Genomic DNA, 22,673 nt, shown 5'->3' on the forward strand with positions numbered 1-22,673 from the left:
CTAGGGCTGTACCTGCTCTGCAGAGGCTTCTGTACTCTGAATACTGCTCACTTCACAAATTAGAAATTGCATTAGTGGTGTTGATCAATTTCCATGGGCATATCATTCCATGTGCATATGTCAGGGTGCTGAAGTTCTTATATTTTGTTGTTGTTGTATGCTATATCCCCAGCTTCACAGAATGCAGCATTGCATTTTTAGCCAACTTTATTCTGTGAGCTTTATAAAGCTTGGTCTCTGCTTGCCTGTGCCTGTATTTTAAATCTGTGTAAAATCCTTAAACTGCCCTACATACAATTGTAAATGTAGAGATTACAGTTCTTTTTATTCAGTGCCCATGCAGATGTCTGAAAGTGTGTGCACTCTCAGAACCCTCCTTTCAAAACTGTTTGTAGTCATACAAAAGATGTGTAACACTTTAGAGGATAGAGAACCTCCAGCCAAAATACTTTCCAAATGACCTTAAAGTGTAATTTATCTTATTTTGCAGCTAACTATGGACCAAATCCAATTTGCAAAGGTTGCTTATCTTGTTCAAAGGATAATGGGTGCATCAGATGCCAGCACAAGTTATTCTTCTTCCTGCGAAGAGAAGGGATGAGGCAGTACGGGGAATGCCTGCACTCCTGCCCGTCGGGGTACTATGGACTGAGAACACCAGACATGAACAGATGCTCAAGTGAGTTATTTCTTCAACCCTTACACTCACTTTTGTCAGAAGGCCATAATTTGTGGTTGGTTTTTAAGATGGTATGTTGTGAAACACATTTGTATTTTCACAGATATCTCAAGATCATCTTAAACTTCTTTGCTAAAGAAGGTCCCAGCTCATTCTCAGATATTTAACATTCAGCAGATTAACTAGTTAATGAATTGACCTATTTTTTATTGTTATTATTATTAGTTTAATTAAAGGGGTAATTTAGGGAAAAAATATATGATTCACACAGATACTCCTAGTTTTAAGAAACAAATTCCCACTATATGAAAATATAAAGGATTCAGAATAAATTTAACATGTAGGTACAGGTCAGTATAAACAGTAATATATGGGTGGGCTTTTTGTCATATTTTTTGTTCCCACACATATTTCAGGTGACCAGACACCTCACACCAGACATGCTTTAATATGTAAGTGTTGCAAATTTAATAAAACAGATGTACTATTAAAAACAAACAAACAACCTTTCACTTTTAGTGAAACATTTTATTTGGAAATTTGCAACCTGCTAATGTGCAACAAGATTCCTTGTTTGCATGTTTGTGCCTAGAAGCACAACTATTAAAATCCACGAGTGCTCTGGTATCTCACATTATTTCACCTCTGTCTGGCAGTTGTGCTGATTTGTATCGATTTTTTCCATATGCTCATATGTGGAGTATTACCCATATGGATTATTAATCACTGCTGTTACCTCTTATTCCTAGTTAGAGGGAGAATGGTTTTGTCATAGTCTAACCAGAATCAGGTCACCTGACATAAGAACCTGAAGTGAGAAATAGCTTTTCTTTTTTTCCTGCAATAATCAAGTGTCTGTTAAATGTGTGGCACCTTTCCCCTAGTGCTGTGCCGTGTCATTGGGAGCACAGAGTTGTGAGAAGGTGTGTGCTGGTTTTCACATCACACATCATCTTGAGACTCACATGGGGTCACTCAGTGGCAGTCTGGCTGGATGAGGAGCACTTATGGCCATGCTTGGACCTGTCCCAAGCTATCCCACATCTTTCTCCCCATTCCCTGCGTGGGCTCCATGGATATAGTGTTCCCAACTGCTGTGTAGTATTGCAGAGTGCTGCCTAATCCGTACCAGGTGGTTAAGTTTTGATCAAAAATTAAATGAGACAGTATATGGTTTATGCATCCATTCTGTAAAGTAATTTAGAATCTTGGCCTTAGTTTTCCTACCATGTTTTTGAATTCAACTTCTGCACTTGAATTCTTTCAAAACTTGGCTGTAAATACTTCCCCATGTAAAAATGTTTTTGAATATATTTGTAGGTTTAAGAAATAGATTGATTTGTTTCTATTAGCCTGTACTGTGCTCGTGAGAAAGGCAAAGTAGTCTTATTGGCAGTATTTTTTAGTTTCTTGAAAAGAAAAAAATAGAGAATTTAATTGCAGAAGGTTGAGGGTGAATTGAAAATAATATTTATTTTGGTTTTACCACTTATGGAACTTGGCTTTTTCCCCTGAATTACAGGATTGATTTTGAAAAGCATAAATGCAAGTTCTGTCTAACCAATACTGGCATGTGTTGAGCACTTGATGTTTATCTCATCCTCATGCCTTGTACAGTCTCCCTCTGTGAGAATAATGATGCACTTGCATTTATGGACCAGTCCTGGTTCCCCTCTGATGATTATTGTATTGCATATTTTTATGTTAGTGTAACTGCTAACTATTTACACATCACTTCTCTTTTTTTTCTTGGTTTGGTGATCTTGGTTTGCACATATGAAGCATTGTGGACATACAGACATTTTGTTGATTGAAGTTGAGTTGAAATAAACATCCTTAAAAACTGAATAGGTTTCTTCCTACTTGCTCTTCTTAGGTATGCTTACAGATTGGGTTGCTCAGTATTGTCTCAGCTAAAATTAACAAAAATTTTGGCTATGTTAAAATCCTTATGGGAGTTACAGGGCTTGAATTACATAGGCTGAAATAATTTCTGCCCTAATAATGTCTTCATAGGCACAAAAGCTTTTAAACATTTTTTACTGGAACACTCCCATTTTTGTTAGAGAAGTTATAGAAAATATTTTTTATGGAAAATGTTGTCTTGATTTCAAAAGCCAAACATTGTCAGTGCCAAATGTAACACAATGAATACCACAGCCAAGTGTAGCATCTCTAAAATGAGGGAAATTCTGGATTTCAAGACAAATTTTCTTTTCTGCATGTAAGGAGTATGTGTTCCTAGAATTTGCTAAGTGGTTCTAGACTATTTTTCTAGTAACAGTGAATCATGAAATTTGAGACTGCTTGTCTCTAGAAATCAATGTAGTTTCCTGCTGGATATGATTTCCACCTTGAACACTGCAGTGTGAGAATGCAGTCCTTTTGGACATGAACTTGTAAAGTCTTGAATCTCTCCTGTAGAAGAATGCCCAAGAGATGAGTAACACTTTGTTAATTTTCCAATAATTTTAAAATAATTAATGACTTTGAACTGAACTGCTCCAACAAGACATAATCTCATGAGAAAAAAAACAGAACTGAATTTAAAGAGTAAGATGAAACCTGTCAGTTTGGTGGTTGCACTGATTAATGTATTAAGCCTGTCTTGAACCTTTCAACTTAGTCCACAGCCATAGTAACCTATATAATTTTAGGAGGAGAAACCACTCAGAGATTAGAAATTACAGCTCCCTTCAGCTTTGGTTGACTGTTTGTTTAGGTTCTCCCTCTTTCTCCTAGGTGGACCCAACATTGTAATTTCCCCTTCCATTCACCTTCAGTAAAAACAAGATAAAGAGAAACTTTTAAACAAATTGAGCATTTATTAAAGACATGTAGTTAATTCAATGCAGTAAGAAAGGTAATGAATTTTTTAACAGGGTGACAAAATAGCAGGACTTCATGAATATGCTGTTGCTTGAACTATACTTATGTAGTATAGTAGAGCATATGACCATTTGAGACTGTTGTAATTGCAACTGTAGCAGTCAGGGGGTTCAATTACAAAAAAAAATAGCACAGAAGGTGCTGCTGGTCAATGACAGATCAGTGCAGTGCCAGTGGACACTTCAGGATGGCGGTGTGAAATTGGATCTGTGGCACCAAAGCTGTTCTAGTGAGCAGCAGAGGGATGGGAGCAGGAGTTGAAAGGAGTGAATGTCATGGAGTTGGGAACAGTCTGGGCATTGGTGAAATTGTAGAAGAATCAGGTTGTTGTCACTCCTAGTTTGTCTTCAGCTACAGTTAAATTATCATTATGATTAGCACTCCGTAACCCTAAGCATTATGATGAATATCACTCTGATGAATTAATATATTTATTTCAGATTTCTTACAGTATTCCTAATACTCTCTCAGTATTTTCCCCTAAATTGCATCTGATACAGATTAAATAATATGTCTTTCATGTTTGGAGTAGTTTATTTTCATAGGAAAAAAATGAAAATAAACTGTCTAAACTGTCTTGGTGGAAATCTCCACCCAACCTTCATCCAGCCTTCACTCCTCCCAACCTTCACCTACTAAAGCTTCTGAAAGATAGTTATCTCAAGGACTATGCTGTGAGGAAAAGGAAACTGGCATTGAAGGTAAAGCAGAAAATACAAACAAGATGGGAGTTTTGAAGTATGATCAAAACTGAAAGAGGATTTATTCATTCATTGAATGAATGATAGTTTTATGGAGGGAATCCCCCGTGCAAAGTGAGGCCAGCTTCCACCTGCCAAGTGTGTCTGTATCATGTCAAATGTTAACTTCTGTTGAAAGTTTTTCCTTTAGTCCCTCTTGACACACACAGAGAAAATTTTAGCGTGTTACTCCCAACATGTTTTTTGAAAGCAATGGTTAAAAAGTTGCTTAAAAATTGTTGTGTCCATTGGATGTGAGGGAGGGTTGCAAGATGCTGATTTTTCTTTCAGTGTTCTGCTCTGCATCTTGTATTGGGACTATACAATTTGTAAAAACCCTGATTTCTTTTCAAGTGTCTCAGGTGAGTGGGCAAGAGGCAAATGTTTTTTCTGAATATTTTTAAATACACAGGATGTTTGACTCAAGCATTACATTTAATAAAATACTTGCAGTACATCTTGAGTGTAACAAACCAGATTAGCAATTAAGCATTGTGGTACATCTCCAGAGCAGCTCACCTGGTTGGTTTTGCCTTGCAATTCATTAATCTAGGAAAGTGATTTTGCAGAATCTCTGTGTAGACTTTGACCAGGATCCTGTTCTTTAGGGACTGGTTCAACCCTTGTGAAAAGAAATTATGATTCTAAGGAATTTCCTATGACCCTAAGTGTGGACAAGAAGCCCAAGTTGTGCTGCTTATATGAACTCGAGTTCTAAAAGCCCCTTTGGAGAACGCTGGACGCAGGATTTGGTACATTCAGGTTATGTGTGGTTGTGTCTAAATAGAGCCAGCAGAGCTTATCTTTGTCAGGGCAAGGCTTCAAACTGATCCTTACATTCCTTTTAACCAAGCAAAGGTCACCACCACTAGAAATATACATTTTTCTTTTCATTCAATCTGCCTAATTTTTTGCCCAATGCCACAAGAAATCTGATTTAAAAGCCTCATATTTCCCTAATTGCTAACAAAGGATTTTCCATAACCACACTCACACACACACTGTTTAAGTATTGCGGGATGCCCTGTTTTAGCCTGCTGAAGTTCAAGAATAAATATTAAAATCTGTTTCATAAATATTGGCTAAATTTAAAGTGTTGATTGGTGATATTTACTAATTGCTATTTCAGAATAGTGACCTTATGGTTTGTGCTTATTTTTCCATTATAAAAGAATGAAGAATAAATGAGTGACAGAATTACCAAAATTATGATTATATTGTTGCATAACATGAATAAAAAATGCTTCCTGCTGTGGCTTCAGATAGCTGAAGAAAGGATACAGCTATTGTCGCTTATTTAATTTTGTTAGCTGAAGGATTAGATTTTTAAGAAATTAATTGTAAAATGATCATTACTGTTCCAAATATAATGGCTTATATGTCTTAATCTGTGGAATATTTTTTCCCTAGTATTTTTTGTAGGTATGTCTGGTATACATATGATCATTAATAACAACTCATTTCCAAGTTGACATGTTTTAATATGGAATAGGATATTTCTGAAAAGCCTACACATGAGTCTGTCACCTATTGCAGGTCATATTCCTCTTAAATTTTCTGAGGAATACAATATTTCATAAAGATAATAGTTGTTTGGTTTGGTTTATTTTTTTGGTTTTTTTTTTTAAATTTTTAATCTGTGCATTATGGTGTATGTCTCCTAGTCATTTAAGAATGGTTATTTTTTGTGGAATAAGTGTCTCAGTAATAGAGAGAAGTTAAATCCAGCAAAAATGAGGCTTCTTGCACATGCATATATGTAGACACAGGCATCAGATACACTACATGAAAGCATTCACTCAGCTATTCATAGGGTCAACTCATAAAAAGTATCCTGCTTTCAGTGATAAACCATAAACTGAAGACAATACATATAAAATGTGCATACTTTCCAAAACAATTTGTTGCATCTCAGTTTCATCAAAATTACTTACACGTGAAAATAATTTATACTGAACATTTTTCCTCCAAAGAGATATCATTGACTCAAATATAATTAAACTAGGGGTTTTATCTACAGTTTGATTTAGAAAAATAAGATTAGAAGGACATAGAGGAAAATGTGGGAAACATGGTTACCTCTAATTTTGTCTATATACCAGATGGATTTCAGGATGACAGTTTCTGGCTTTGCTATTTTATTGCTTTGTAAGTCCCTTCATTTTCAGTCTTACCCTAACTTTGCTGTCTCATTGTTCCTTATGATCCTTTTGATTTAGGATGCAGAATAGAAAACTGTGACTCCTGCTTTAGCAGAGACTTTTGTACCAAATGCAAAAGTGGCTTTTACTCGCACAGAGGCCGCTGCTTTCGAGGATGTCCCGCTGGATTTGCAGCCTTGGAAGAGCTTATGGAATGTGTGGGTGAGTCAAGTAGCTCTTTGGCCAGGTGGCCATATTTAAATATGGCACTAGTTTATGATGATGCTTAGTATTTCTTATCAGGAAATATTCAGTAAGGAATTATTGATTTCTTTACTGATAATACTAGTAAATTTTTCCAAACTTTAAAGTACACTTCACTGGGAATGTCACTCTCTCTCTTGTGCATCACAAAGTTCTGTCCTCTTAACTGTAAAATCACCTTTATGAAGATTTTCAGCTTGGAATTTGTAAGATTTTAGGACTTGTGTCAGAACAAACTCTTTCTTTCAACAGTATTTCTTGCATTTCATGATGGAGAGGACTTGGAAATGTGAACTTCTGAAGTTTTCAAACCCAACTGACAACCAAATATGATCTATATATTAGATAGAAGAAAAGTCAATCTCATTAGCTTAGGAGACTTTTTGAATATTTGGACTGTCATAACATATCAAACATACAGTTCTATATTCTGTTTTTTTTTTTGGTTGGGTTGATGCTGGCTAAAAAGATTCAGATTCTGTAAGAGATTTTAATTTTGTTTCTAGCTTTTTACCTGCTAATGGTAAAACTGTCAAGTGTTGCTTTCTAACAATGTACATTGCATTCTAATAAAAAAAAGAGGAAAACAAAAAAAAAAAACAGAAGAATTGCTCACTTGTGTTTTCTTTTGCTTTATCAGAAGGCTGTGAAGTGGGTCAATGGAGTGAGTGGGGAACTTGCAGCAGAAATAACAAAACATGTGGATTTAAGTGGGGCCTGGAAACGAGAACAAGACAAATTGTGAAGAAGCCAGCAAAAGACTCAATACCATGTCCAACCATTGCAGAATCCAGACGGTGTAAAATGGCCATGAGGCATTGTCCAGGAGGTAAGTGTAGCCCATGCCAGAAAAATCTTTATGAGCTGAAGGACAAATTCTGTCTCTGTTCTGCCAGCCAAGGCTGAGAAGCAGCAGTAGTACATCAGTCCTAGTCTGTACAGAGAGACACAGGGAAACACTCAGCAAGGGAGCAATTAGTCCTTCAGCAGACTGTGAAACTGTGTTTTTCCTGGTGTGGTACTGAGGGTTTTTCAAAGAGGTGTCTCATGGAAGAACCGTAATAGGTTGCAGTTTTGAGCTTCAGCATGGAAATGATGCTGATGGTGGAAGAACTACTTACTCTGCACATGGCAGGAAAGATTATGACTCTAAACCACTCTGCAGGTGGCACACACAGTGTTGGTGTGCTGGGTATTTAAAAGAAGTTAGTTACACATGGCATTGTTAGCTGGAACCATTAGCTGGAACATGTTATTTGTTTTGAATATTCTGGAGCGAGGCCAAACTGTGATAGATGTGATACAAGAGAACAGTGATAAATATCAAGATTTTCAGCTTGAGACCAGCCTATGGCAACTGCCCCAAGTAAATAAAATCAAATTTCTTTATCATGGTGTTGCAAGACTTAAGTAGTGATGCTGATGTGAGAAAGGAAATCAACTTTCAAATTTGGGCTTGGTTTTTGTAAACCCCAACCTGAAGACACATCACTACTGGAGATTTTTTGTTATCTTTTAAGTTGAAAAGTTTAACTTCTCAGATATGGATTCTGACAACTTAAAGAGGTTTCAAAATTTGTAGGAGTGGTGGGTGATCAGCAGGTGATAAAGATGCCATTCCTTTCAAAGTCACAGGGTTAAATAAAGAATGGACTTCAAGAGATCTCAAGTCAAACCTCCTGCTGGTTTGACTGTGAAATCAGACAAATAAAAAGAGAAATAAAGGGTTGAAGAATCCTGAGGAAAGCCATAACATGATGAATAAGATAAACCTGAAACAGTCTTAGAAAATGTACATAAATAAGTTGCTTTGTACTCTGGGATTGTTGAAGATGTCTGTCTTGGCTTGAACATTCTGCCTACCAGTGTGTATGTATGTTATACATAGAGTTTTATCTTATGGATACAGATTAAATATCTGTAAGCTTCATTTTTTTGTCTCTAGGACTGCAAGTCAGTCTGGAAGGGTATATAAAGCTGCTTCTCTGTTACCCAGGTTGACAGTCTATGATGTACTTTCCTTCCCTATCCCACTCTCTGTATTCATACACACATGGGCACACGTGGGGCTCAGTCACAGTGGTACAGGGGGCATTGTACAGCACGGTTAATCTGCAACCTAAATACAATTCTCAAAGGCATTGAAGAATGGAACCTACAAAATTAATATCTCTGTAGGAAAGAAGAAGAAAAGGTAAAAATGAAGTCTGATTTCGGCTGCCATGGTATGTATGTCATGGTATCTCTGAATATTAGTCAGCTGCCTCTGCATCAAGGTAGTGGCACTTACCAGTGCTTGCAGCCTGCTGAGTGATCCAGTTACTTGTAACAGACTCTGGATCCCTAATTGGGTTAGTAATCAGATCAACTGAGAAATGTTTTACTGCTGAAATGAAAGGAAATAAAAAGGGCCCATCGACAAGTTCTACTAACTCTCCAATCAGTGTTTTCTTTCTTCTCATTTGCCTTCAAATGCAGGCAGTTTAGCTTGCAGTGGAAAATTTGAGAAAATTGCAGAATTTTTTCAATTCAACATCATGTGGTACAGATTTAGTCATTTTGGTACTCAGTGTGTACAAAGGCAGGTGTTTTATGGATGCAGCATCCAACTTCTATAAAAATTCCTAGCAAGTAGAAATATGGATTTAGTCTTGATAATTTAGTTAGGATACAAATTATTCAAATTGTTGTAAAAAGTTTGAGAAGCGTGCTTAAGTGAACCATAATATTCAAGAAGGCTGTAGCATGCTCATGTAACTATGTTAATTTGGACATTCATACCTTTTTATGTCATATTCTCTTAAGTTGTTTCAAATTTTCTTGTCTAGCAATTCAGGCCACTGCTTAAAGATTTACATCTCAAATTTATCTTTTGAAAGGCACAGTGGCTTTCCTAAGAGTGAGGATATTTATTGGTGTCCATTGCCTAGTGTCCATATATATTAATTGGTGTTCATTGCCTAGTGTCCATATTGTCTCTGTATTAAGCTCCATGATCAGAACTTTGGTTTTTTTTCACCACATATCAGGAAAGTTGTTGCTGCAAATACAAATTCAGTGTAGTACTTGTAGTGCTCTTACATGGGCTTCAGTGAATCCTGAAGATTAGGGTCCTGTCCTCCCATGGTGTGGAATTCTCTGCATCTGTTTTCAGAGATAAAAATAAATGTGTACAAAACTGCAGGTTTGAACTCTCCACACTGACTACAGTATTTAATACTGCTTCTGTGCCATCATAGAAAACACCTCCCAAAGTATGAGCTCCTTTCTCTCTCCTAAGAAACTCCTGGGAGAATGTTAGTAGTGTTTTAAGTGCCTAGGGTAAGTCTTCCCCAGACCTGCTTATCTCTGCAGGTGAGGAAGCCACAGAGGCTGCCCTGTGTACAATCCTGCTTTGTAGAATGTTTTAATTTATACTATGTACAGGGCTGGTCTAAGACCTGTTCCTTTATCATATTTTAGTATGGTTGCCACATTAGACACTCAAAATGTTTTATTGCCTATTTGATCACTGTGACATTGTGGGAGGCTCAGCACAGCTTACAGTTCTGGCTGCTGAGGAAGAGATTCTGAGTCTTTAAAAATATGGTGCTTTCCTAATGTTAGGAATTTTGTGACTGAACTTTTAAACTGAAGAAATAATAGAAAAAAATTGTAAGGTTAGCACTTCTGGGAGACTGAAGAACCACAATCCCCTGTAAATGTCAGTTGAGAAGCTGTTAATAAATCCTTTCATCCTAATGTTCTCAGTAGAAAAACTCACACAAATGTGGAGAATAAGTATTGGATTATACAGCTAAGATGATTGAAGATTGTGATAGATTAAGCTGAGCACAGGAAGTAAGGATATTTTTGGTAGAATAGGGTCAAATAAAGTGCTTTTGTCATGTGCTTTCTACTTCTGTATATTTTAAAGTTACTATTTATGGTCCACACTACAGGGAAACATCCAAAACAGATTTTTATGCATTTGCAGTAGAAGGAAAGTTAAAGAAGGAGAGTTAAATTCTGTTTTCCTACTAACTGTATCAGTTTCATATTTTTAAGGTGCTACCCAGCTGGCCAAATGGCAGTGGTACAACTTCAGTTTTCGATGAATGATTTATCACTTTCTCCAGTGTCTGCAGAGCTGTAGAGATACAAACTTGTATACAAGTGAAAGATCAGTTAACTTATTTCCTACTGAAGCTAGCAACATAAGAATAACACTGATTTCATATTTTTACTTAGAGATACTTCCTTAGTCTCAGTAGTTACTGATTTAACTATTACTGTATGGAAATGTCACATTTGTATATCTGTTAATGTTATGTAAGTTACCCTGTGGCTTTGACTGTAATGTGAATTCTACTTTGAGAGGCTGGACTTAGGCAAAGGAGACTTGGCTTGTTCAGGCCACCTTCTACCCATGCTGGTCTCTTCCTGATAAGGAATTTTCTTCTCTTTGGTTCAAAAAGAGAGAAAACCAGAATTAAAAAAAAAAACAAAACAATGAGGAATTCAGCAGTCAGAGATGTAAAATAGACTGATAAATCTTGCTCTCTTCATGTTTTCCCATATATTTACTATAAATATAATATTTATACTATATTTATATTTTATGTAAATATAATATTGTACCTCTTATTTGTATGTTGCTCATGTTTACCTCAGCAATTCCTCCTCTTTTGTTTGTACACTCCAGGAACCTGCAGACTGGTTTAATTATTCATATTAAGCTTTACATAAGCAAGCAAAGCAGCTCTCTGCTATTTTAGTGCTCATTAGACTTCAGTTCTTCAAGCTGTCTGAAACTTGATTATTACTCTGTGCCAAACTAATACTTCTGCAAGTGCACATTGCTGGCCCACGTCCAGCCTCTCACTCACCAGCACCCCCAAGTCATTCTAGGTCACCAAGGACTTCTGTTTTTCAGGCTCAACAAACCCAGTTCCTTCGGTCTCTCTTCACAGGGTAAACACTTCAGCTCCTCACCATGTTGGTGATGCTGTGCCAAACTCTATCAATATTTTTCTTTTCTTGAGCTGAGGGACCCAAAGCTGCATATGGTGTTCTAGATATGGTCTGATGAGTGTCAAATAAAGGGAGATGATCACTTCCTTAATCTGCTGTCATGCTGTACTAACAGGTCAGCAGACTGAAGGAAGTGATTGCTGCTGCTGCGGCTCAAAGTTGGCTCACATTTAGCTCAAGTTTGATCAGGACCTTCCCAGGAGAGTTGTTCCCCAGACAGTCCATATCCAGCTCATATTTTTTCAGGGAGTACTTCCTTCCCAGATGCAGGACTTTGCACTTTGTTGAATTTCATGAGGTTCCTTTCAGCTACAATGAATCTTTTCCTCATGTATGAAATGAAAACCAGTCAAAATAAATATAACACCAGAACTCAATGAATGATCAGGCAGCTGATCACATTCTTTTGAGCTTTTTTATACATCTACATTGTAGTATCCAATATTGAAAAGTTTGTAAGCTAGGACTCATTTGAGACCTTAATTGATATATTGCACTTATAGACTGTCTCAGTGCCAAACACCTACAAACACCATCTGCCCTTTGAGTCAAGGCTAGGGCATTCTTTAGCTGGGTCTCAGGAAACATAACCACCATATTCTTTGTCTCCTATTGGTTGTGCTATGTTGCCACAAGAACAGAGAGCTAAGTGGCAAAGGCTGGTTCAGGAGCAGCAAGAACTGTTGCCTCCTCCATGAGGACTGTCAAGCATTTGGCTGGATTGGTCTAGTAGACTGTGTAGGCACCATCCTTGGAAGTTTCCAAGACCTGATTTGACAAACTCTTGAACAATCTAGTCTGAAAGGTCTCAATCTTACTGAGGATGTTGGACTGGGGATCTCAGTCCTGCTGATGTTTGACTGGGGACCAGTCTGAATGATTCTGTCTGAACGGCAGCACCTCCTGTGGGTATGTGCTGAAAGAACACTGTTCTTCCTCTGAGTTTTGCAAAATTTCTGATATCTTCTGCTTTGAATTAGAGACAAGCTGGAATGACTGTTTGTAGGGAATAGGAGCAAACCTATTCCCTACAAATCTTTATTGTGGCTGCTATAGTGCTGAAATATCTTCATTTGGCCTATTTTATTCTGGTTGAAATTATATGCAAATTATGTGTCATGTTTTGAATATAATGTTAACCATTGTTTCATGCATTTCCAAGTTTAGCCTTAACCAGGATAAAAGCTTAGTTCAAAGTGCTGATTTCTTGATTTATTTGTTATTATTTGTCTGTCTTTGGCTGAATGCTGCACACTTCTAAATTCAAAAATCATGCGTAGGATCTAAAAGATCCATTGTACGTTGTACTTCTATTTTAAGTTAATGCACTATGAAAGTCTAAGTTAATGCACTATGAAAGTCTAAGAAAACATTGGAAGACCAGCAGAACTGGTCTGTTAGACCAGTAGAAATGCTGCTATAAGACTTTGTTTTGGAGTTGCTGTGTGCCACATCTTAAAAAAAAAAGTTTGATTTTTGGGACATTTTTAGTAAATTGTGGATTTCATTCCATTGCTAGTTAAGTAGTGACATAAATGTCTGTGTCAAGTTAGACATACAAGAAAATGATCCCACTTAGAAAAGATTATCTTATATGTTGAAGCGTGATCTGACCAGAGATGTTAGCAACCAGAAACCATTGTGGTTTAGGGAAAGATGATGACATTTACAAACAGATTGTACTACTTTGTTAGTATTGCATGGTTCTTTAAGACTTTGGAATATTATTTATCACTTTAAGACTAATTAGGATTTATGACACTTATCAGTATTTTAAACAAGACTGTAGTACATAGAATAGACCACAATTATACTGTCATTACCTGCTGCAGCTCTCTGTTAATTTTGCCATCCACTGGATCAAATCTGCCCTCGTTTGCACTCACCAGGCAGGTAGAAGGTGCATTAAGTGTAGCTCCACTGAGTGCTAGCTCTGCTAGAATCCTGGTGTCACCAAGCAGTTTTCCATCCTTGATGGTTTTTTTGCATGTCACCGTGGACAAGAAGACTTGTCCTTAGCTTTTCTGAAAATATAACCCATCATTTTTGTTAAAAAATCATGACTCAAATTTTTTGAAAGAGAGAAGGAAAACCTGCTTCAGCATCAGTTTACAAGATGTAAAGTCCACCAAAACCACCTAATTGCACAATGCAGGGTGGGAAAGCAACAGTAATAAGGAAATATTTTTGTGAGTATTTTAGTTGATGGCCATTCTGTGAAGGACCAAATAAGTGGGAGCAAGAAAGGACAAAATAGTACTCTGTTGTTTTTTGGAGGCTTTTCAGGAAACAAGAACTGTTTTACAGTGTGGCTGAACCCTCAGAGCCTGGCATACTTGTTAGTACATTTGTTCAGGAAGCAGACCTTTGCCAGCTGCAGATTCTGCTTGTCTGGATTGTCAACATCGACTTTGTACAGAGAACGTTGTGCTGCAAGTATTAAAATGTGAGTCTTTTTATACCCTTTAGCTGATCACATTCAGAAAGGGCTACAGCCAGTGAAAACTAATTGTAAAGCAAATATAGATCCTGAAGAAAATGAAACGCATATTGCTGCTCATTTCAGTGGGAGTGACTGCAACTAGACTATGTACTTTAATTAAGGCACGTAGGCAGGAGCTATAGTTATATCATCAATAGTCAATGAAGTTTATACCAGCTTCTAAGAAGAGCAGAAATTTTTTAATCTCTGTTTGGTAACAATAAAAAAAGTGAAAATCAAATCATAAGTAGTTTCAGGTTGGAAAGGAACATAGAAGGTAATTTAGTCCAGCCTCCTGCTTAAATCAGGTCAGTTGTGAGAAAACCAGGATTAGCCATTACTCTCACAACCCTCAGACATTAAATAGTCTCCATTTTTTGGTCTTAGTTATGTTCCTCTTCATATGCTTATTTCAGAGATGATGATTTACAACTTGTTGGTTTTGTTTTTTTCAAAGTGGAAAATACAGAAATGCACAGCAAATTTTGTAGGTTTATTTTCAAGACATTTGCATTCATTGATAGATGTACATGCATGCATGTGCCTGTATTGGAGCACTTCTATACCTGGTGCTTCTTAGATTTGCAGGTAAAAGTTAGGCAGTGTACCTCTCAGGTGATAGCATACTATAAAGTAATTCAAATGAAGCAAGAAACTCTGGGTTTTTTTTCCTGCATTAAAGTATCATGTTTTCTATAACCTTTCTTCTTAGAAACAAAAAGTTACATGGATATTTTTTATGGGTTTTTTGGGGGGGAGTCTGAGAGAGAGCAAATAACTCTCTCTGTATTATACATGCATTTGATTCACATCCATTAAAATGAGTTCACAAATAAACTTACTGTGACTTTTAAACAATTGCTGTTATTTTTCTTTTGTACTGTTGGGAGCAATCCATTCCTGAGAGAAAATGCAATCCAATTGGACTCATATTTGAAAAGTAGTTAGAAATAGTTTTTATAAGCCACATAAACTTGAACGTCAGTTTGAGTAGCAGTCATATTCAATTTTGAAACCAAGTACTATCCACCAAGGACCAACAGGCAGATTTTGCAGGAATGCCTTCTCTTTGCTGCTAATAGATTACATCACATTGCTGGAAGGTTGAGGTACCTCTTAAAGCTCTGTGAACAAGATATAGCTGTTGACTGATCCTCCTTTTTCTACGTGTTTGGAATCAGGTCAGTTAAAGTAAGCAGTTAATTAAGTGCTCTGAAACAATATCAACACTTATTGAAAATAACCCTTCTGAGATTTAGGTCATTTAGGTAACTGCTCAGTGTTTGGGTTTGCATTTTCCTTGAAAATGGGATGGTGGTTCTTGCATGGGAGTTGAGGCAGCTTGTGACTATGTCACTGAGTTCCTACAAAACTTTTTTGCTGTTTTTGTCTGGATAAATACTACTATGGGTTACAATTACCATTATTAAAATGTGTGGGTTTGTGTGAATGTGGTGGAATAATGCATTACTTATATTGAAACCTGTAACTTAGATAGACATAGCTAACCTAACTTCCTTGAAGTGTTGTTGCAGTGAAGTGTGGTTTTGGTTTTCTTTTTTAACTGATGGATTACATTTTAAAGCTTTTAAGCATCTTCAGTCTGTTTGACTGAAGCAGAATTTAAAAATGCATAAACCAGAAGTTAAATCTGTCTAAAATGATCTGTAGAGGGTACCTTTCATGACAGTAGCAAAACAGCTGTGTAGAAAAGCATTGTTGTAGTTTGATTTCTGTTTTAGTTTTCCTCTTCAGTACCACTACCCAAAGCATGTCTTGTAATGGACTATATATACGGAGCACAAGGTTTTAACTCTCCATACTTTATCAGGATGATACAGCCTGTGGAAATTTATGTATTGTTTTATCATATTGGCAGGCTACATTTTCAGCTTATTTTTAAAGGCTTTCGAGGGAATTACTGGCAGTGCAGAAAAGCCAACTCAAGTACATTTTTCCCTTCCTTCTGAATATAAATTATCCTTCAATCCTACTTTTTAATTTAAGTAATAGGAAATGTTTTCTTGGGAAGACATTAACATAGTTTTCCCAATCATTAAAAGGTGATATGCCCAATTTATTTATTTATTGCCATTATTATATCTTAGACCAGATAAGTACTTTTAACATGTGTATTTCTTTAAGTATACCATATTTCAGAAGTAGCATGAGTATTGAGTGATGCAGTGTCTCCTGTGGGAGTTATCTGTTTTTAATGAATAACTGAGTGTACCAGAGTGTAAATCCTCATAAGTGACCAGAGCATGAGTTAGAATGGTCCCATGGCAATTATACAATTCAGGGTTATTTAAAAATACTGAAGGAGAGCCAGCTGCTAATCCACATGGAAATACAAATTCTGTAAAAGAGCTGTGGCTGATCCAAGTGCACAGATTGAATTTGTCCATAAAAGGCACTTGATGGATTTTATTGTGCATACCCTTGTGAAGTAACTCCTGTTGGTTTTTGTCTCTTGCTCATTCTGAAACCACAATCCACTTGTAGGAGGAAAAGTCATATACATACTCATTTCTAATTCTTGACCAAAGAGCTATTTTTGTACATTATGGTGTCAGCCATTTCAGTCACAGCAGAGAAACCAGCAAATACTCACATGCCTGAGATTACTTGTTCCTCCCTTAGGATCAATCAGTTATCAGTTATCAATCAGTCTAATATGCACTGTTCTCTGCATATCCTCTGCCAAACCACAAGCCTGGGTATGGCAGGTCTGGAGAGCCATCTGCCTCAGGTGTGGCGTGACTAGAGAGCCATCAGCCTTTCTCAGTTTTTAAAGGTTCATTAAGGCTTTCTTTGCACAGAAGTCTCTTCTTAAGTAATAAACCTCTTAGGTTTATTACAGAGTGTATTTGTATTCACAGCATTGGTGCAAGGGCCACATCCTGACTTTGGTATCCTCAGGCACAAAGGTAAAGCAGACAGGTCTGTATTTCCCAGGATTCTGCCTCCTGTACTTTTGAAAAGTGGGTATAGTGTTTCCCTTTCTTCAGTCACCTAGTGTTCATCTGATTGCCATGATTTTTCAAACATCACAGAGAGGGACTTGGTGACTACATCAGCCAGTTCCCTCAGGACTCTGGGATGCATCTCATCAGGCTCCATAGGCTTATGTACATTAGGCAGTCATGAACCTGAGCTTCTCTTGTAGGATGAATTTTGCTCCCCTCGTCTTCCAGTCTGCTCTCTCAAGTAGTGTGGGAAGAGAGGTTGCTGGTGAAGACTGAGGCAAAAAAGTTGTTGAATTCCTCAGTGTTCTCCTCATCTGTTGTTACCAGTTTTGTCAGTTTTGCTCAACGGGGAGGGTACACACACTTTCTTTGACCATCTCTTTCTGGCTGACACATTTATAGAAGCCCTTCCTGTTATTCTTTGCGTCCCTTGCCAAGTTTAAGTCCAGCTGTACCTTGGCCTTCCTGACTGCACCTCCACACAACCAGGCAGAGAGCCCATATTGTTTCCAGAATACCTGGCCCTGCTTCCATTGTTTGTGGATTTCCTTCTTGTCCTTTAGTTTGACCAGTAGGTCTTGACTCAGCCATGATGCTCTCTTGCCTTACTTTCCTGATCTCTTACAACTGGGAATCATGAGCTCTTCTGCTCTGTGGAAAGAATCCTTAAAGTTCTACCAATTCTTGTCCCCGAGGGCAGTTTCCTGGGGGGAAACCAGGGGTTTCTATTTACTAACAGAAATAGGACCAGGGAGTCCTATTGACCAGTTCCTTGACCAGCTGGAATTTTGTTTTCCTAAAATTCAGGGTCCCAGCTTTTCTCTTTGCCTGACCTCTATTCATTAGGACTACAAACTCCACCAGGGCATGGTCACAGTAGCCCAGGTTTCCTCCAGTCTTGGTGTCACTGATGTCAATGATCATTTGTGTTAGTGACCATCAGGTGCAGTACTCCTTGTCCAGCACCAATGCAAATTATCTAGATCACCCTCCCATGTGCAGTAGCCAGCAGTGTATACAAGCTAATTGCAGCTGCTTGACTGCTAAGATAGAAACTCATTACACTGCTGTAATTGTGATTGTGATGTCTCATCTCTACCCTTCATAATAGCTTTGTTATTCTGGAGTATCATTTTGATTGCTCTGTGGCCTGCTTGCTTGACAGCTTGTGGCAAGCTAAGGTAGCCTAAGACAGGAGCCTCACAGCTTCAGGCTAAATTCAGAGAAGTGGTTTACTTCTTATCCTGCAGCGCAAATGTGGAGGGCAAGGAATCCAGGAAAGAGAAGGAGGGGGAAAGAATCTGAGAAATAGAGTGAATGCCTCTTCCTCTTTAGTTCTTTAGAAAAAAATCATGAAGGTACAGACATATGTCTCCTGTTAGCCAACAGGAGAAGGTAAACTCTGTTCACACACGATGATTTGCTGAATAGTTTCCAGTGCCTTTCAAAATGAGACAAAGAGTGTGCAATTCTACAGTGATGTGTAGTTCAGAGACTCCTAAGCCAATGCTGCATAAAGTAGCTCAAGAAATGGAGAGTTTAAAAGTGTCAGCGTAATGCTGTGCAGGAGTTAATGGTCCCTGCTGAGACACACGATTTATTAGATCTGGCATGGTGCTGTGCAGATATAATGTTTTCAGGTCATGAGGTACTATGTTTGGGATGAAGAATTGTGATTTGTTCTGCGGGTGCATAGATCACTTGGGGGACTCATTCTCCTGTGGGATTTATTCCTGTCTAATTATTACAGAGAGTCTCACAATAACTTACGAAGGGCACACTGCTCGATGCATAAATGCAGCAGCTTCCAGTACTCTGCTGCAGGCCAGATTTAATTTAATTAACTTGCAGCAGACAGCTAGAGGAGTGAAGGGGGAGTGCCAAGAGGGAATATGTGAAGGAGCAATCTCCCCAGCTGCTCTCATTTGTGTGACCACCAGTGCTAGAACTAGGCTAGAGTCAACTGCACTGATTTTTAAGGCTGTGCAGTGCAAGTTCTTCACAGAAAGCTTCTAGATATGTTTGCAACTTTACCTTTCGTGCACAGCAGAAAAAGGGCAATAGAAGGGGAAAGGAAGAACAGATCTTCTACTAATTTTTTTTAATTGCTGCTTGGTTTTGCCTTTGGTGTTGTTGTTATCTTTCTAGAGCTTTTTGAGATAATTTGAAATAATTTTATTTCAGATTGGAAAGTTTGGGCATCACTGATTCCTGTAGTACATTTTGCTTTACACCTCAAAGGTAAATGCAAAGAACTTCTTCTTGTACACTTTGAATTCCTGGTTCATTCTGAAGAACTACAAAAAATTACTGCAGACAGTGTTTGGTAAAGGAATGGGAACACGAGCATAGGAAAAGAGAAGAGAAAACAAGAATTTCTCATGATGGACAGAGCATCCCCACTCTGCATTGATGTTACATTGTATTCTATCCTGTCTCGGTCCCTCTGCGAGCCTCTCAAGAGCCCTGGGCCAGTCCCGAGTCAGCAGACATCGGGGGGGGGGGGGGGGGCAGCCCCGACCCGGCCGACAGCGGGGAGACACTCTCTGTGCCCCGAGGGTGCTGAGGGCACCTGGGCTGACAGCAGGGAGACACTCTCTGTGTGTGCCCCGAGGGTGCTGAGGGCACCTGGGCTGGCACGGAGACACTCTCTGTGTGTGCCCCGAGGGTGCTGAGGGCACCTGGGCTGGCAGGGAGACACTGTCTGTGTGTGCCCCGAGGGTGCTGAGGGCACCTGGGCTGGGGGGAGACACTCTCTGTGTGTGCCCCGAGGGTGCTGAGGGCACCTGGGCTGGCAGGGAGACACTCTCTGTGTGCCCCGAGGGTACTGAGGGCACCTGGGCTGGGGGGAGACACTCTCTGTGTGTGCCCCGAGGGTACTGAGGGCACCTGGGCTGGCAGCAGGGAGACACTCTCTGTGTGTGCCCCGAGGGTACTGAGGGCACCTGGGCTGGGGACAGACACTCTCTGTGTGTGCCCCGAGGGTACTGAGGGCACCTGGGCTGGGGACAGACACTCTCTGTGTGTGCCCCGAGGGTACTGAGGGCACCTGGGCTGGCAGGGAGACACTCTCTGTGTGTGCCCCGAGGGTACTGAGGGCACCTGGGCTGGGGGGAGACACTCTCTGTGCCCCGAGGGTACTGAGGGCACCTAGGCTGGCGGTGAAACACTCTCTGTGCCCCGAGAGTGCTGAGGGCACCTGGGCTGGGGGGAGACACTCTCTGTGCCCCGAGGGTGCTGAGGGCACCTGGGCTGGGCGCCTTTGCAGCACAAGAGACACCAGAGACATGGGTAGAAGAGAAAGGGCCGACTCTTAGCAGGGGTTAATCCAAGGTTTTATTAGGATCCCAAAGGAGCTCCTGCACCTCAGGGGCCTCCTGCTGAGAGCCCCGGGAGATGTGCCAAGGTCACATTTAAAGGGAGGTGGAAACCAAAAGTAGGTAACATTTTACGAACCAATGAGTGACCCTAAGGGATGGGTACCCTAAGGGATAGACATCTAGGACAGCGTATGGGGCAAGGCTTGGGGGGCTGACTCCCAGCCTCTGGCTAATCACTTGACAACCTGGACCAGAAACTTCTGGATGGAGGGGATGGGATGCTGAGTGATTGACAGAGAGCCAGGGTGGGGGTTTGGGGATGATCTCATCCTGGGAGAGGGATAACACAGGTAAAGGGAGGGGGGTACAGTCTGGGATAAACCATTTGGGAAAAATATGGGGATACAAAACAAAACTACTTCAGAATATTACAAAGTATAAAAACATACTACAACAGTACCCATTAAAAATGAGTAGCTTAAATAATTTTCTGAGCACAGTCTTAAGAATAAATTAGCCTAAATTTAATAGTAGCATGTAAAGATGCAGTACCATGGAGATATTTCAATACTTTCCCTTTGTTAGTATAAACATTCTGCACCACATGATCAAACACAGAAGCAGTATTAGTTATGATGGACACAATGCAGGGCCCTTTTGTGCAATAAATCCTCTATCATAAACATATTTATTTTGTGTGTCATTGTTTAGATTTTAAAGGGGCCCCAAACGTAGGTTTTAATGTGCCCCCCCTGAGTTAGTATCTCACATCATCTTTGCCATTTAATGTGAGAGTTTATCAGTTTGTGTTTCTTTATAAAGTGTGTATCGGGTAGAAGTCTACTGAGGTTCAAATGAGGCTGAGCTTATACAGTCTCACCTAGAACCTTCAAGTTTGACACTTCAGTCATATGTTGTGCACATCTATTTACTGTGTAGCAATACTGCAGACATGATAGCAAGCTTTTAGATCATGTCTTAGACTGTTCTACTTACACACCTGTATTAGCTTGGCTGTTCCTGTTTGTCTATTTTAAGCCTTTTATTGGTTTCCTGTGAGCATTCCTTGGTGTTCTTATCTACATACATATAAGTGTGATGACTTTTGCAAACCTGGTGCCGAGTCAGAGGTATCTAGTTGCAAAGAGCAGCAGCAGCAGTAGGACACCAAAGCAGGTGCTTTACATCATGTCAGATTTATTAAAAACTACAAGAAGTTCAAACAAGGGACATGACTTGCAACTCCAACATAGATGCTTGAGCTATCATGGAGCATAAAGATCACAGGTATTTCCAATGACATCAATATCCCATGTTAACACCATGGCACTTGCTAGAGTAACTCCTGATGAAAATGGCAGCCAGCTCTTAAATTATTCTGCTTTTCTGTCAGATACAAATGTGAACATTTTGAATGGGTTGCCAACTGTACTTACACAAAAAGTTCAGCACAGTAGAAAGAGTACTATAAAAACTGTCACACTCTTTTAATTCATTGCTTTTAATATTGCACAATGAAACCTTAGCTGTTGACTAGAGGCAAGTGCCAAGCAGCTTTGATCAGATCTAGCATAGCTGCCCTGAAGCTAGATTGCATCTATACTATAATTTCTTCAATACTGACAAAGTTTCTACATTTATCTGCTACTTGACATGACAAATGTTTAAAGGGTTTCTAAAACAAAGCTAGTTATAACCTACCAAAAAGATGGCTAAATTCTGGCTTTTTATTTTTGCTCTGAATTTATGGACCAGATTATTTTGTTACCTCCTCATTTACCATCTGTTCCTTGTAACTTCTAAAAAAGAAGAAAAAACTTCTGTTAGGGTTTGCAAAGAAAACCACAACTTGGTCAAATATAGAGGATAATTAAGCATTGCAAAACATTGTGCAGGGGATATGCATTTAAAATCAGTTTGCAACTCTGCCATATAGCACTAAGAGTGATATATGAGTAGGACTCTGAGTGTATTTGCAACAGGAAAAAAAGACTTTGCATTTGATAACTGATGGCTGAAGAAATTTCTGGGCCATAAAAACTTGACAGATGAAAAATATCTACTGAGCAAGTCCTGTGTCAGGCTTCAGGTCATTGCTCTGGTTAGGCAACTGGAGTAAGTGGTGGGAGGTTGCTAGCTAAAAGAAAGTACTGTGGCAAATAAAGGGAGGCTAGTT

General features: G+C 39.0%; 1 protein-coding gene across 2 annotated transcripts in view; it reads left to right on the forward strand.

Moving 5' to 3' along the window:
- The window catches only part of RSPO2 (R-spondin 2), a 104,912-nt gene that overhangs the window by 55,875 nt on the left and 26,364 nt on the right, over positions 1-22,673 (forward strand). For both annotated transcript variants that reach the window (XM_054517283.1, XM_036379116.2), the window contains 3 exons: positions 491-679; positions 6,528-6,671; positions 7,354-7,542. In XM_054517283.1, the coding sequence (XP_054373258.1) occupies positions 491-679; positions 6,528-6,671; positions 7,354-7,542 (522 nt within the window). The remainder of the gene's footprint in view (positions 1-490; positions 680-6,527; positions 6,672-7,353; positions 7,543-22,673) is intronic.

Source organism: Molothrus ater, chromosome 1, assembly GCF_012460135.2.
Source record: "Molothrus ater isolate BHLD 08-10-18 breed brown headed cowbird chromosome 1, BPBGC_Mater_1.1, whole genome shotgun sequence".
Lineage (NCBI taxonomy): Eukaryota > Metazoa > Chordata > Aves > Passeriformes > Icteridae > Molothrus > Molothrus ater.